The sequence below is a fragment of the Lupinus angustifolius genome, chromosome LG03, assembly GCF_001865875.1.
Source record: "Lupinus angustifolius cultivar Tanjil chromosome LG03, LupAngTanjil_v1.0, whole genome shotgun sequence".
In the NCBI taxonomy this organism is placed as follows: domain Eukaryota; kingdom Viridiplantae; phylum Streptophyta; class Magnoliopsida; order Fabales; family Fabaceae; genus Lupinus; species Lupinus angustifolius.
The window spans coordinates 1285940-1303345 of NC_032011.1; the positions used below are offsets into that span (position 1 = coordinate 1285940).

The window sequence follows — 17406 nt, forward strand, 5'->3', positions numbered from 1 at the left end:
CGGTTCATATTTTTTAATGTCTCCTTCATTTTATTATATACCAATAACAATGGGACTCTATGATGGTTCAAGGCTCTGCAATTGTGGAAAGGTCCAATAAGTAGTATTAGAATCCATAATTTGGATGAGACATAGTTAATTTAAGATTTGTTGAGTATAGTAAAGTGTGAAGTGACACATTAGAGATTAAAGAATGAACGATAAAATTTATAAGTAGAAAAAACGTAAATAACGATTGTCTTTCTATAATATCTTCTATGAACTCAATATGATCATATATATATATATATATATATATATATATATATATATATATATATATATATATATATATATATATATATATATATATATATATATATATATATATATATATATATGATCATATTGAGTTCATAGAAGATATTATAGAAAGACAATCGTTATTTACGTTTTTTCTACTTATAAATTTTATCGTTCATTCTTTAATCTCTAATGTGTCACTTCACACTTTACTATACTCAACAAATCTTAAATTAACTATGTCTCATCCAAATTATGGATTCTAATACTACTTATTGGACCTTTCCAAATCAGTTAAAAATAATTTGGTAAACCACTACTCCCACTCCGTTGTCCTCATATGATTCCTCTAACATGTCCAACTGAAAACTATACCTGTCCTTTCTCCAAAGTATTTATAGTTAAACTGCTTTCCTTTTTTCAAATTTAATTTAACGGCTAGCCTGGTTAATTGTGTTTAAAACTTATTAATCATATGTATATTCTTTTTGTCCAAAATGCTGCAAATCATACAGTTTTGAAGTCAATAACAACAAAAAGAATGATATGGACATATACAAATACCTGTTAAATGTTAAATGTTAAAGGTGTAATTTCAAAACCAATCATAAATGACCTATATTTAAATTATGCATAAGGAATGAGATAAACTATATACAACTTACTTTCTAACATACTCCATCTACAAAAATTTGTTAGATTAGGTGAAAGGTTACCTTTAGCGCATAATTAAAGACTATGTTTTACCCATAACAATCAAAGATAAGTTGAGTTTTGGTTCCGATAATATATTAATGTTTTATCTAAAAAACAATTAGTAATACAAAAAATAATTCAAAATATATTTAAATCATACCTAAGAGAATGAGATAGGAGTTTCTTTCCAACATTTCATCCGACTTAAGAGTTATTTGGATTTTGTTCTTGGGCTTTGGGGAAGAATAGAGAATAGTTCTTGGGCTTAGGGGGAGAATAGAGAATAGCTCTTTCACCCTTATAGATTGCAAGCTTTCTGATAACTTTCTTGTAACGTCTATCACTCATCATATGTAACAAAGCAACCTCAACCTTTGAGAGTGATTGGTATCATTAATCACCATTTTGTTCACGAATCATTTATAGCATAATTGTTAATTTGTTATCCATTGTATTATACTAAAAACAAATTGGTTAACTACAAAATTTGGTTAGTATTTTATAACTTTTATCTTATTTTGTTTCAGTAATTATCTCCATAAACCAAAATTAGAGAGATAAATGCAAACTAACCTGGATTTGGTTCCCACAAGTGATGACAATGACACCTTCTTCTTGGGAGAAAAAGAACCAACCCAATTAATGAAAACAATTGATCAACGTTGTTATTATCAAATAATATATATAAGGGTGCGAGTTTTCATATTAGAAGGGAAAGAAGAGAAAAAAGAGGCTTCATACATATCATAAGTATATTTCATGATTTTTAAGCTTTTTCTTATCTTTTAAAAATCAACTCACAAACTGACATTAAAGAGTCAGCTAATTGCTCTACCATATTATCTTGACTATGCTTGTGAATATTATAACAAAGGGTCCCAATTTCATTATCCTCACAAATCATGTCAGCAAAATTTACAAATTTCTTGGGGAAATGTTAGAATATTCATTAAAAAAATCTTCTTAGCCACCTTCTCTGTGCATGACATAAGATTATCCATCTTTCCACTGAAAGTTCAACAAATTTAAAACCAGACACATTTTAATGAACTGTGATTTGGAAAATCTTACAATTGTCACTACACAATCCAAACCATTGTTTGGGAAATAATTTTTTTTGATAAAGTAAAAAGATACTTGTGAATTGTGATTCATACAAAAAATATAGTTTTTGAATAATTCAAGTAGTTTTTTTTATTTTGATAAATCCAATAGTTAATTAATAAATATGCCTCATATTTTCACATAATGAAAAGGCATAGTAGGATGCATTACCCTATTCGATTCATTTCACAAGAGTTTGGTTTAAAACTTCAAATATTCTTATAGATAACTTTGTTGTGTCACCTTAATTTGTCTGATGAGTGATCAAGATACATATAGCCATTGGCATTATGTGATTAATTAATTAATCTTGCTCCTTGTTACTTTGAATTTGTAAGCTCATGGCAATATATAACTGTTAGTATGAAAGCAAGTTGCTCAACAAACAAATAAAAAATTGAGGGCTGCTCTCTTAAATATTTTAAAATTTCATATCTTTTTTTTTGTATACCACTCTTTTGGGTAAGGAACTAATCATTTTTTAAATTCATGGTTGTTTATCTCAACAAGTATCACTCATAGGAATTGAATCATTGATATTAAAGTTAAAGTCACTGAGGATTTAACGCGGTGCCTTACACAATTTTTTTTAGTGGTATAAAATATGAGAAGTCTCATTCCCTATTGTAAAATTTTATAATCAGCCAAACCACAATAAATTTAATTAACAATTTAAAAGTAGTTTATTTCTAATCATAGATATTTGATAATATATCTCATAAGTTATACTTTTTTTTCTTCATATTCATTCAATGCAGATTACTGATTGCGTGCTACGTGTCACTTTATATATTACTGTACGTGACTACGTGCAACAATTTAAATTGGTCAATAATGTATGTTTTCAAATTATTATTTATTATTTAAATTATTTATTATTTATTATTGACGTTAAGTCATACCCTCTCTAACATGGTCTCAATAATGTGTTAATTAAGCCATGTTTTCTGTACTTAATTTGCGGGTTTCTTGCATTGCTACACAATAATTGTCCAACAGTATATGTTGATTGTTTTTAATAAAAATATATTCCTTAATATATTTACTATAAATAATGTTTATACACAATATAATATATCCGGACCCTCATTCCTTCACGTTCTAGATCCATTTAAGTAAATAAAATCCATATCAATTGGATTTGTTTGGTTCGAATTATTTAAAAATGTTTTAGTGAGTTCTAATGAAACCATCTAATTAAAATAGGTTGGTTTGAGTGGAGAGATGGTTATAATAAAAAACCAATTATTATACTTTTTGAAGTTTTTATTATTATGTACTATGTATATATGTATAATTATTTTAGACTATTGAAAGCTAGAAAGGTTCGTCGTCTCAAAAAATATAAGTAATACATCGATCAATTTAATGCTGATATTAATTAGTTTATAATTAGTATTATTCTTTTTAGAATTGTATGCCTTTAATTACAAATCTCAATAATTCGTTAAACCAAAATACAACGAAATTGAATACTTAACATTCCTACATAACACTGAAGATATGAATAAAAACATGTTATCATAAAATATAATAAGAATCAAATATCTCACAAGTGACTGCCCAAGAATTACACATTTTATATCAAATTTTTACATGACACAAAAAGAAGGAAGAAAAACATCAAACACAAGGTGTCACAGATTTGAAGAGAATCACTTTATTTATAAGAAATTAACAAAAAAGGAATCAATTCTTAAACATGATGATGGGAGAGACAATTAATAATGCGTTCTAGAAAGCTTTATAGCAAGACAATTGTGAGGACAGGTCAAGTAAGCTGGACTTTAAACATTGAGATCACGATGTGGACTATTTTATTTGAAACTAAGGAAGTGTGTGTTCTACAATAAAGTTGTAACCACTAATGACTTTATCTATCGCCCTAGATAAGTACATCAAATTAACGAGCCTTCTATAGCTCAAATTTCCTTTTTGTTTTGTTGGAGCAACATGGTATTGGGATATAAGCAAGTTTTGGTTAGTTAATGGCTAGCAATTTCTACAAGAATGTTGGATGAAGTACAACCCAATGTCTTGTTGAGAAAATTAGCAGGACAAGCTATAAACAAATATCATATGTCATAAATAATGTTTTATTTTCTGTCATTAGCCAATCAGATATTGTTACGTAAATAAATAAAAAATTGAAAAAAATAACATTTTTATATTACTTGTTAAAATCTGATTGACCCAAATTTCATAGAGTTTTTCTTCGTTGTCATAGTTTAAGTGATGAACTACATAATTGTTTTACATAGTGCATCAAAATTTAAGGGATTTGATTTATGAGTATTTATGATCATACATTTTTGTACTACACTACTCATACTTAAAATACCCAAAACATACTCTCCACTATCCAAATTCTTCAATAATAATAGTCATGGTTCTATTCATCCATGTCCAACATGAAGGAAATCAGATGCTAACGGCTACCATTCTATGTAACAAGATGAGATTACTTGTTCTCAACTGTGTTTCATTCTCTATCCCAAATCAATCATATATTAACACGTAGATAAAATAAAAATTTCAAAAACAAAAATTAATAAAATAAAATACTTTGATTAACTTAGACATGAAGTGAGACACTGTTTAGAACAAACGATCTTCATCCCTACATCAGAAAGACTTCATGTTACGGACACTCCATTGATGGGTGTGATAATTTTTGGCTACAAAACTTTGTTGGTGTTTTCCTATTAATACTTCATTTGCTGTCGTGTGATAATTAACACCTACAATCTCTATTTTAATAAATAAAAAATATGTGCACTAAGGATATCTCATTCCGAGGTGAAAAAAATTATACAGGTGATTTTTGTCTTCATTAACAATTTTATAAACAAATATGAATTGAATATTTGATATCAAACTTAAAAAACATATAATCATACATCCCGATGTTGGACTCTAGTTGGTTTCATATTTAATAATACAACAGTGATGTGTTTGATTTATGAGAAAAAATATGTACTCAGAATATAAAAAGTTTATATATTTTTATTATATTATTTACTATTCATATTTATTATTATCGACTCTTCAAATAAAACAATCGGAAGATGTAATTGTGCATTAATATTTATGTTAATAGGACAGATTTATGAAGAGTTGAGGACCTGATCCCATGTTTGGTCCCGATTGACTTGGTCTATTCTAGAAGGGTGGAAATTACGTCAATTTCCAGAAATGTTGATCATGTACATGTGGACACAATAAAATTCCGTTCGCCAGGAATAAATAAAAATCTCTTAAAAGAAATTCAATTGTTCCAGCTTTTGTTATCTTTAACCCTCATGGATGAAGGTTAAGAAACCTAATAATAAATACATGATAAAAATATACACATATAAGAATTTTATGTACTATGAAACACCATTATTTATATTTAATTATCATTACCACTTCAAAACATGTGATACAAATACATAATAGATGATATATTGATTGTGTATAAATCTTTATACTACTTATGATACATATATATTAGTAAAATGTAATTTTACTAAGAGTTAATCATGGCAGCGGCCTAAGCTTAAAACAAATTTTAGCAGAAATAATTTTCCTATTAATGATTAACAATTTTCCAATTTGCCTATACAGTATGTAAACATAAATTAACGAGTCAATAAGTTTATTCTAATTAATTTTGGTTTTTGTTTAACATTTAGTATTTTAAAAAATGGGTGAAGAACATGAACATGACTTTGTCAAACTCTGACATATACTAGTACTCCTCTTGGTGTCTCCCGTTGGAGTCATAATTTTATGATAATTTAATATTTGCTAAGTCATGACAAACAATTAATCGATAATTTATGTACCCATATGGTTTCTATGGCTGCTTCTATTTATTGAATTTGACTGGTCCTCACGCACGAAAGGTCCTTTGTCCTATATATTTTTTAATCTGTGTCTTTCAGACTAATTAGGGTTTGCCAACAAATAAGATTTTATTTTATATAAGTAATATATTAATATTTAGATGTTTAAATTTAAGCGAGTAAGACAGAAAATGATATTTGGAAAAAAATTATCTATATTCCCCCACATCACACTAACCCAATATAAGAAAAATGAAAAGATGGAAATTTTTGTTATCACTAATATCATTCCATTCCTTTTTTTTTGTTTTTCAATAGATAAGAATGTTTCACTTTATTGTTGACCAACCTCACCTCCAAAAATAACTTTGACCAAATTTTGTTATCATGGTTGAGTATTTTTTTGTTAGCTTGCTTCTATTTCAACTATCTTACCTTTCTAAATACTATCCAATCTTGGGAATAAATAATCGAAATAAAGACTATAGAATAATGTAAGAGAATTTGTTAATGATATATTTTTTGGTACATCAGTAAATTAAGACACATGAATTAAAGAATAATTAGTTACACTTTACTCCATAATCGTCCTATTTAACGGTCATTTACATCTAATAACTTGTGGGTTCTTCACAAAATATCTTTTTCCTTCCATACAAGTCATACACAATATTCTAAAAAAATCACAACCTAACCAATAATGTATATCCATGTGAACGTGATAGAAAGTGGAGAGTGTCAAAGTTGAGGCATTGTTGAATTCATGTTCATGTTTGAATGTAGCCTCTCTCCAGAAACAAAGAAAAAGAAATATAAAAAAACAAGCTGTTTGTTGCGTTCAACAAAAGTAAACTATATAGACAATACTAATAAATTAATGAATTTTTGGTATTAGCAAAGATATTTCCTCAACTTTTTGGATAATGAATTAATCATTTTCAAGATTTGTAACTATTTATTCTAACAATGTCACTCACATGAATCAAATCATCAACCTTAGGAATTCAGTGGAGTCTTCCATATTTTTTTTGGGTAATATAATGAATTGATTAAACACCAAGTCATAAATTTAATTTGAATATAGGACTAAGAATTACGACAACTTTGCCAACTCACCAATCTTTCTCTACAAATATTTTATCCAATTATTATAAATACATTAATACATATAATGTTATATATGTTATAAGCCCCTCTCTCTCTTTATAGAACAAGATTCGACTAGGTTCAAGGCTCTACCATTTCCAAATTCCTCTCACAAGTGGAACACAAGAAAAGGAGAACAAAGAAAAGAAGAGGAGAAGATTTGCAGAGAATAGTAACATAGATACAAAAATTGAATAAGCCAGAGATGGCTTTCTAGTTCCAAACACCAAAAAACCAACTTTCACCTTTTTGAGTAGTGAATTTTGTTGGGTTCCTTGCCCTGTTTACACAAGAGAGTAACTCAATACATTCAAGTAAGTCTTTCCACTTTATAGCTTCATTTTTTAGTATTTGGTTGATTTGTATAGAACAAGAACATGTTAATTATTACGACCTCATTTCGAGTAAAGAATCATTTATAAGAGTCGAACAACCTTTCCCTATAAGTTAGCTTTAGATCTGTTGAAGTTAGGCTCAAATCTTCAACATGGTATGAAAATTATCATAAATGTTCAATCTTTCAAACTTCAAACTCCAAATATCCAACTGAACAATTTACAAAACTTAGACAACCTTCCCCCGTTGTTGGGCCCGAATTCGACCCAATTATTCATCCAAGCAAAAAAAATATTTTTTTACAACATTGGTTATATCCTAAATGAAATAAGTATATGATATATATGTGTATATTTATCTTTTGTAGGTTGATTAAGAAGAAGGAGGGACGAAAATGGATGGAAATATAAGCAGAAACAGAAGTGTGAGTAGCAATTTAAGCAGAAGCATAAGTAGAAGTTTAAGCAGATCAGGATGGAGAATGGAGGAAGTGTTTGCAAGTGGTAGATATTCAAGAAGAACTTCAACTGTTGATGAAGATGAAGAAGCTCTAAAATGGGCTGCTATAGAAAAATTACCAACCTATGATAGACTAAGAACAAGTATCTTACAAACTCATGTTGAAGGTACTGAAATCACAGAGAGAGCTAGAGAAGTTGATGTGAGAAAGTTGGATGGGAATGAAAGACAACAAATTATTGACAAAATCTTTAAGGTTGCTGAAGAAGATAATGAAAAGTATTTGAAGAAGTTTAGAAACAGAGTTGAAAGGTGAGTTTCATCTTTCATATATGGTCTTATGTACCTTAAACTAAGGAGATTCATATGCATAATTGTTATGTTTCAATTTGATGAACTCAGTTATATTTAACCATGTAGTTGAGTTTGGATTTGTTTTACATATAGATAGATGAACTTTATGCCTATCATAAGGAGTTGACCATGCAATTTGGCTAGCAACCTAACAATATATTTAGTTCATTTTCTGATATTATTTTTAATTTTTTTACTTTTATAAATTATTTAAATGTTTTTTACTTTATATTTTGAAGAATTTTGTGAAAGAAAAGAAAGATAAAAACTCTTCTAAATTTTTACTTTATTATTTGCTTTATTTGGTACATATATTAATTCCAACAAGTTATAGAAGCATTTTTTAATTTTTTAATTTTTTTTGATATAACTAAAAGTATGATCTAATTAATCTTATGAGTATATGAATGACCCTCCCAACGAGTGTCATTCACAATAATCGAACTTTTGATCTTTTAATTTATTTAAGAATCAAGTAGGTTGTTATACTATTAGACCAATGACTTGTTTATGTCTTGTCTGACATATTATTATTACTCCCACAACCCATAATTTCCAAAAACCATTATCCACTTGGTTTTGATTTCTTGAATTGAATTTTCAGGGTTGGCATTAAACTTCCAACAGTTGAAGTGAGGTTCAATAATTTGAATGTTGAGGCAGATTCCTATGTTGGCAGCAGAGCTTTACCAACATTACCAAACGTTGGATTGAACATTATTGAATCAGCAATTGGCATATTTGGGATTAGTACTGCTAAGAGAACAAAGCTCACAATTCTTAAAAATGCTTCTGGCATTATTAAATCTTCAAGGTATCAAGTCAAAATTGCTACCTTAGCTAAATATTTTAATACCAATCAACCCTTTTATATAGTATTTTATTAAATGATATTATTCTAACTTTAGGTTGGTATTATAATATTTCTTCTTGTTATTAATGCAGGATGGCCCTATTGCTAGGTCCACCTTCTTCTGGGAAAACGACACTTTTGCTTGCATTGGCAGGAAAATTGGACCGTGACTTAAGGGTATACTTTTGAGTTTTGATCCCATCTTTTATCCTTGTTCTATCTCAGCTAGGATCTTTTTCATTAATCGAGAAATACAATTTTCATTGACACATTATCATTTTAACTATAATAAAATTACAATTTTACTATTACAATCAAATGGAAATACATGCTAAATGAATTATTAAATAATGATGTCTATGATTTATTAAATAAAGGTGTTTATTTTGAATGAAACAGATGAGTGGAGAAATCAGCTACAATGGGCACAAGCTTAATGAATTTGTCCCTAGAAAAACTTCAGCTTATATTAGTCAAAATGATGTGCATCAAGGAGAAATGACAGTGAAAGAAACACTTGATTTTTCAGCTAGATGCCAAGGGGTTGGGACAAGATATGGTAATTTAATATAAAAAATATTATTACACCCTTCTTCAATTTATGTGTAAATTAATTTATTAATAGTATTATTTTTCTTTTAAAAAAATGTAATTATAGACCTATTAGCTGAGCTAGCTAGAAGGGAAAAGGAAGCTGGTATATTTCCAGAGGCAGAACTTGACCTCTTCATGAAGGTATTATAATCAATTAATTATTATGGAGAAAATTCTTAGTAAGATTTTTCCAAAACAAGAAATTCAAAAGTGGTTGCTATGTATCATTAATACATGACTCAGTTGCCTCCTATACAATTTAATAATTGAAGTATCATGTCCTATGAGTGTGAATTTTTTTGAGAGAAAAAAATGTATGGACTGATAGTGTAAAAATTTATTTTCAATCATTATTGACTTAACACCTACGAGTGATGGATATTATACTGACTACTTATAAATCTTTACAATAAAAATTTATATTGAAATTAACTTACATATTTTTATTTTTGTTGTCAACTTGCATGCCAATTTAGACTCATGACACAAGTTATAACATTGACTAGTGCATACTTAATTGTTGTTAATTATGTACTCTTAATAAAGTTCAATAATCAATCTTACTTTTTATAAGATTATAGAAAGTGGGAATAATTATTGAATTTAACTTTTACAAATCAATGATTTCTTACTGGTTTCTTATACTTTTAGGCTACTGCAATGGAAGGAACAGAAAGCAGTCTCATGACTGATTATACCCTCAAAGTAAGTTACTTGTTTTCTCAGAATTTCTGTTTTAAGTTAGAGAAAGAAGGAAAATTTACATAGATGGTTGAAGTTAACTTTAACAAATCAAATTAGATTCTCACAATATAAATTATGTACCATAGTTGTTAAAACCATGCTCTCAGGACTGTGATATATTCTATACAGTATACACCTTCTAAATTGACTAATATTTTGTTTAATCATGAAAAAATCACTTTTTTAATTAATTGTTGGCTATATGAAACAGATATTGGGGCTTGATATTTGCAAAGATACTGTTGTGGGTGATGAAATGACTAGAGGTGTATCTGGTGGCCAAAAGAAGCGTGTAACTACTGGTAAGAACAAACTCAAAAGTCAATATAATCTGAACTTATCTACTCTCCAATATATAAAAGATATTGTTATGCATCTTCATTCATAAAATGTTACTACTCTCTCACATATATAAAAAATATATGAATTAAATATCAGACAAAAGGGTCCATTTTATATATAATAAGCCAAGGTCCAACTTATATATTTTATAAGAATTATACACTGAATGAATATGGTTTACTGATTTTTCATAAAAAAGTAACATTTTTTGATTTTGCATAGGTGAGATGATTGTTGGGCCAACAAAGACATTGTTCATGGATGAGATATCAACTGGTCTTGATAGCTCAACAACATTTCAAATAGTGAAATGTTTCCAACAAATTGTACACCTAAGTGAAGCAACTATATTCATGTCCTTACTCCAACCTGCTCCTGAAACCTTTGATCTCTTTGATGATATTTTCTTAATATCTGAGGGCCAGATTGTTTATCAGGGCCCACGTGATCACATTCTTGAATTCTTTGAGTCTTGTGGATTTAAATGCCCTGATAGAAAGGGTACTGCTGATTTCTTGCAAGAGGTATGAATATCTAATGAATCCTCACATACCATAATCCTCATAGACCAATATAATATGAAATAATCTCAGGTTTGTTTAGGCAAAACCTATGACAATATAAGTGACTTTATAAATTGTGTATAGGTTACTTCAAGGAAGGACCAAGAACAATATTGGGCAGACAGAAACATACCATATCGTTATACAACAGTGACTGAGTTTGCAAACAGGTTCAAACAATTCCATGTTGGAAGGAAACTAGAGAGTGAACTTTCTGTGCCATTTGACAAAACAGTAGGACATAAAGCAGCTCTTGTTTTCAAGAAATACACAGGCTCCACAATGAAACTTTTCAAAGCATGTTGGGACAAGGAATGGCTTCTTATCAAAAGGAATGCTTTTGTCTATATATTCAAGACAGGTCAAATAGTTGTTATTGGTTTTATAGCTGCAACTGTGTTCCTTAGGACTGAAATGCATACAAGGAATGAGAGTGATGCATCACTTTATGTTGGTGCAATTTTGTTTGCTATGATCATGAACATGTTCAATGGTTTTTCTGAGCTGCCACTCACAATTGCAAGGCTTCCTGTGTTTTATAAGCATAGAGACCACCTTTTCCACCCTCCATGGACCTATACACTCCCCAACTTCCTTCTAAGGTTGCCTATTTCTGTAATGGAGTCTATTGTTTGGACGGTTATTACATACTACTCAATTGGATTTGCACCTGCAGCCTCCGCGTAAGTTCAACTATCTTCTTTTTCGTATTCGTAGATATGATTTATGATAGAATATTATTGTGTTATTTGATCCATCTACCAACCTTAATAGTTTTATATCCATAAAACTTATTACACTATTGATACTACACATTCTAAATACCTTGGTCTTAGTATTAAGTAATGTATTTATATTCTATAATACTAAAGCCTAGTCCAATTTTCAGGTTCTTCAAGCACTTGTTAGTGGTGTTTCTTGTGCAACAAATGGCAGCTGGAATGTTTAGGCTAATTTCAGGAGTGTGTAGGACAATGATTGTTGCCAACACCGGTGGAGCACTCATGCTCCTCCTTGTTTTCTTACTTGGAGGTTTCATCCTTCCAAAAGGTGAGTGACTAACCTTAACTCAAAGTTAAGGGCACTTGAAAATCATCACCAAAACCAATATACATGTTATGTGTTCAAAGAAAATGTACTCACATGGATGTTTAACCATTAATGTTAACAGATGATATTCCAAATTATTGGATTTGGGGCTATTGGATCTCTCCATTGATGTATGCTTTCAATGCCTTTTCTGTGAATGAAATGTTAGCTCCAAGGTGGCAAAAACCAGTAAGTAGTGTAGTTTTCAAAAGCAGATTAAAATGGGAATAATGAGTTGGCTTAAGTGCTTAACAATAAGCTTCTTTTTCTTTTCCTAATTGACCATTCCTTATTTTCAGTCTTCAACTGGCCAAACCACAATTGGTTTAGCTACATTAAACAATTATGGTGCTCATGCTGAAAAAAGATGGTATTGGATAGGTGCTGGAGCTCTTCTTGGTTTTGTGATTTTGTACAATGTTCTCTTCACCCTTGCACTTATGTACCTTAACCGTAAGATATCGTATCATGTTCATTTTTTCCAACTAATTGTTTCTTTCACTTGTTGTTTAAGTCTTAACAAAGTTATTGTATTCTATTGTTTGGTTCACTAGCTATTGGAAAGAAACAAGCAATTATATCTGAAGAAGAAGCAAGTGAAATTAAGTCTGGAGAGGACTCTAAGGAAGAACCAAGACTTTTAAAGCCAGAGTCCAACAAAGAGCTACCACTTGGATCATTATCTTCTGCTGATGGAAACATCACAGGTCAATATTTTCATCTTTTGAAGATTTAGAACATGTTTTGTTTAAGAAAACATTTTATGTTTTCATTAATAGTTACAAAACAAGGTGGCATCACACTTGTAATTCTTATTCAGAACAGAAAATGAAGACTTGGAACATTTTCTTAAACCGAACAGGCTCGTTGTATGTCTTGTGTTGATTCAATGTGGAGTGTTTCTGATAGTGCTTGTCTTGTAAATGAATTATTTCAGGAGAAATAAGAAATGATGATCCAACCATTGAGTTGGCCACAGGAGTTGCCCCGAAAAAAGGAATGGTTCTACCTTTTCAGCCGCTTGCGATGTCTTTTGATAGTGTCAATTATTATGTGGACATGCCTTCTGTAAGAACTCCATCACCTATTCAATATTACTTTATATTATACCATTAATAATCAATGGAACTTATGAATGAGGCAAAAAAATGTAACTCTTAACAGGAAATGAAAGAACAAGGAGTGAGTGAGGATAGGCTGCAATTGCTAAGGGAAGTAACTGGTGCCTTTAGGCCTGGAGTTCTAACTGCTTTAATGGGAGTTAGTGGAGCCGGAAAGACAACGTTAATGGATGTTTTAGCAGGAAGAAAGACCGGTGGCTACATTGAAGGAGACGTTAGAATCTCCGGCTTCCCTAAGAACCAAGAAACCTTTGCCAGAATTTCAGGATATTGTGAACAAACTGATATCCATTCACCTCAAGTTACTGTCAAAGAATCTCTGATTTACTCAGCATTCCTTAGGTTACCTAAAGAAGTCGGTGATGAGGAAAAAATGGTAAGCATTAAGCACTACATCCTTTTCATTCTGCTCATAATAAAGTTACATAAAAGTGTGAAATTTTACATTTCATTTGTTTTATCTATGCAGAAATTTGTTGAAGAAGTAATGGATTTAGTGGAGCTGAATAATCTCAAGGATGCTATAGTTGGTCTTCCAGGTGTTACAGGGCTGTCAACAGAACAGCGAAAGAGGCTAACAATCGCGGTTGAGCTTGTCGCTAATCCTTCAATCATTTTTATGGACGAACCAACTTCAGGTCTTGATGCAAGAGCTGCAGCCATTGTTATGAGGACCGTGAGAAATACCGTTGACACTGGAAGAACAGTTGTCTGCACAATTCACCAGCCTAGCATTGACATCTTTGAAGCCTTTGATGAGGTAACAATGAACCTTAGGAGTTAAAATTATGAGTCTGTTCCAAACCAATAGTGAAAAATGTGCCCGGAAACATTGACTTAGAACCATCTAATATTTTTTTCTTGTGATAGTCTTTATCTATATGGTTCTTTGGTGCTTAAAAGTTTTCTTTTGCACCAGCTTTTGCTGATGAAGAGAGGAGGACAAGTGATATACTCAGGACCTTTAGGAAGGAATTCACACAAGATTGTAGAATATTTTGAGGTATTACAACAAGTTGATTATATTCTTTTGATATAAAGTCTTGTAACAAGGGGTCAACATTTAATTCCATGTTCATTCCTTGATTATAGGCGATTCCGGGAGTCTCAAAAATTAAAGACAAGTACAATCCAGCTACATGGATGTTAGAGGTAAGCTCCATAGCAGCTGAAGTTCGGCTCGGAATGGACTTTGCTGAATACTACAAGACATCAGCATTGGCTCAGTAAGTCTACAAACAGCTAGAACACCAATGTTTCCATATAAAACAACTTTCTCTCTCAAAAACTCTTGTTTTGGATATAATCCGATAAGTTCGCCAAACCTGATTAAATTACAAAAAAAATGATTTTATCATATAGCAGTAGTTGATTATACATAAACATGTGTGCTTATGAGCAGGAGAAACAAAGCACTTGTAAAGGAGTTAAGTGTTCCACCTCCTGCAGCAAAAGAATTGTATTTCCCTAGTCAATATTCTCAACCAGCTATGGGCCAATTCAAATCATGTCTATGGAAGCAGTATTTGACTTATTGGAGGAGTCCAGATTATAACCTTGTCAGATATTTTTTCACTTTGCTTGTTGCTCTTGTGGTGGGTTCAGTATTTTGGAAAGTTGGCACAAAAAGGTTTGGAACTTTTTCCTATGATAAAAACTAACCCTTTTCTTCAACCATTTAGTTCAGGATTTCAGCTAATATTTTTCTTATCATCTTTTTGCAGGAATAGCTCAAGTAACTTGGCCACAATTATAGGAGCATTGTATGGTTCTCTCTTTTTTGTTGGTGTTAACAATTGCCAAACTGTTCAACCAGTTGTAGCTATTGAAAGAACAGTCTTCTATAGAGAAAGAGCTGCTGGAATGTATTCTGCTTTGCCTTATGCCATTGCACAGGTTAGAATTAGAGATTATACTTACTACAAAGAAGAGTTCCAAAGATAGTATTATCAGCCATTATGTCCTTTAATATTGGTTAACAACTAGAATTCGCATTTAATAATACTTCTGAGTTGAGCGCTGTTAAATATAAGGTGGAAGAGAATCAACCGCCCTTGTTGAAGCACGCGCTGTTAAATGTGATAGACGAATATATATTCAACAGCACTTAGTGAAGCCAACCTTGTTGATTCTCGTAGATTCAATAATGCTCTTTGTAGATTTAATAGCTTAAGGCACTGTCATTCAATTTAACATTGTTCTATACTTTGAAGAACTTAATTGGTGACACAAGGCTTAATTTGTGGATTAATCTTTTCTGATATCTTATTCTTATTATGGTGGCATTGCTATTTCATTTGCAGGTTATTATTGAAATACCATACTGCTTTGTTCAAACTCTGGTTTTCTCATTCATAGTGTATGCTATGGTTAGCTTTGAATGGCAAGTGGCTAAGGTGTTTTGGTTCTTATTTGTGAGCTTCTTTACCTTCTTGTATTTCACATACTATGGTATGATGACTGTTTCCATTACACCAAACCACCAAGTAGCATCAATCTTTGGAGCTGCATTCTATGGACTCTTCAATCTCTTCTCTGGTTTCTTTGTTGCTAGACCAGTAAGTACCACTCTACTTTGGTTACACAAGTTTAATAATGATAGGTTTCTTGTTTTCACTCCTTCATGGTGAAGACATAAAATCCAATAGAATCTAACATTCCACATATAACAACAATCAATCAGTCTTATCAGGCAAAGTCGGGTATATCGATCAAATGACATTATAATACTGCATAATATAATAATATATCATGTCCAAACATTGAAAAAATAAAACATTTTTGTATACCTATAATATATTGCATTAGCATATTGGATGACCCATGTAATAACAGAATTCCTATAACAACTTGTGATTTCAGAAAATTCCAAAGTGGTGGATATGGTATTACTGGATTTGCCCAATTGCATGGACAGTGTATGGATTAATAGTCTCACAATATGGAGATGTATTGGACCAAATTGATGTGCCTGGGTGGGATCATAGGCCTACTATCAAAAATTATATTGACCAAGAATATGGGTTTAAATCAAATTTCATGGGTCCAGTTGCTGCAGTTTTGGTCGCTTTCCCTGTCTTCTTTGCCTTTGTATTTGCCACTGGCATCAAAGTACTCAACTTCCAAACAAGATAGAAACACAAAGAAGCTAAATTAGTGGGAAATGAAGTTATGTTCTTGCACTTCTTTATATATTTACTATATAGCTAAGGACACAAAATTTTATATTTGATGTTAGATAAGGAAGATTGTTTTTCTACCAACTTTTGAAGGATGTTTAATAAATGTATATCATGTTGACCATTAAATTTTGATATATTGGTTTGCTACACTTGCATGGAACAATTTAATCATTGTATGTTGTCAATTTTTTAAAGCAATTATATCGATTAGTCCCATGGTTTGTTGCTTGTGCAAACACAGGTACATCTAGTTTCTACCTTAAGCTAAAAAATAATATTTCCATATTCTCTACCTACCCCTTTTAGTTAAAGTATCTCAAATCACTAAGGCATGACACTGTCTTGATTGTGGCAAGTTGCATCCTACCCGATATAGAGATCATATGTTCTAAATGATATTTTATTTTTTGTCTCAAACCAATTATAATACTACTTTGTATTACTTTTTAAAAAAAAATATTCACATGTCAATATATGATTGGTTAGAAACATAAAATGAAATACTATTAGAGACATATGATCTCCATTCTCCTAACCATGTCATGTCTCTCCCTTACACATTAAGTTGGATATTACAGGATCCCATATTTTTCTCATGTTTTGCTTCTTTTTTACTTTATTTTCAATGTACAATTTATTTTTCAATCATTACTGACTCTTAGATAAAAATAACATAAATAAACAGTGGATAATGCACTAATTGTATATGAA

The 17406-nt window shown here is 30.7% G+C and overlaps 1 protein-coding gene across 1 annotated transcript; it reads left to right on the forward strand.

Annotated features, from left to right (window-relative positions):
- Positions 7267-16821, forward strand: LOC109342876 (ABC transporter G family member 36-like). The gene is made up of 23 exons (XM_019580912.1): positions 7267-7372; positions 7762-8165; positions 8812-9021; positions 9153-9237; positions 9460-9619; positions 9719-9795; positions 10306-10359; positions 10610-10700; positions 10963-11264; positions 11388-11986; positions 12193-12353; positions 12475-12581; positions 12692-12845; positions 12947-13099; positions 13330-13460; positions 13557-13889; positions 13983-14273; positions 14433-14516; positions 14606-14739; positions 14916-15143; positions 15238-15409; positions 15817-16071; positions 16376-16821. The coding sequence occupies exons 2-23, from the start codon at positions 7789-7791 to the stop codon at positions 16646-16648; spliced, it is 4431 nt and encodes a 1476-aa protein (XP_019436457.1). The 5' UTR covers positions 7267-7372; positions 7762-7788; the 3' UTR covers positions 16649-16821.

Coding starts and splice junctions, on each gene's coding strand:
- LOC109342876 (XM_019580912.1), top strand. CDS start 7,789: ATGGATGGAAATATAAGCAGAAACAGAAGTGTGAGTAGCAATTTAAGC. Junction 9,022..9,152: donor GGCATTATTAAATCTTCAAG/GTATCAAGTCAA, acceptor TTATTAATGCAG/GATGGCCCTATTGCTAGGTC. Junction 12,354..12,474: donor AGGTTTCATCCTTCCAAAAG/GTGAGTGACTAA, acceptor TAATGTTAACAG/ATGATATTCCAAATTATTGG.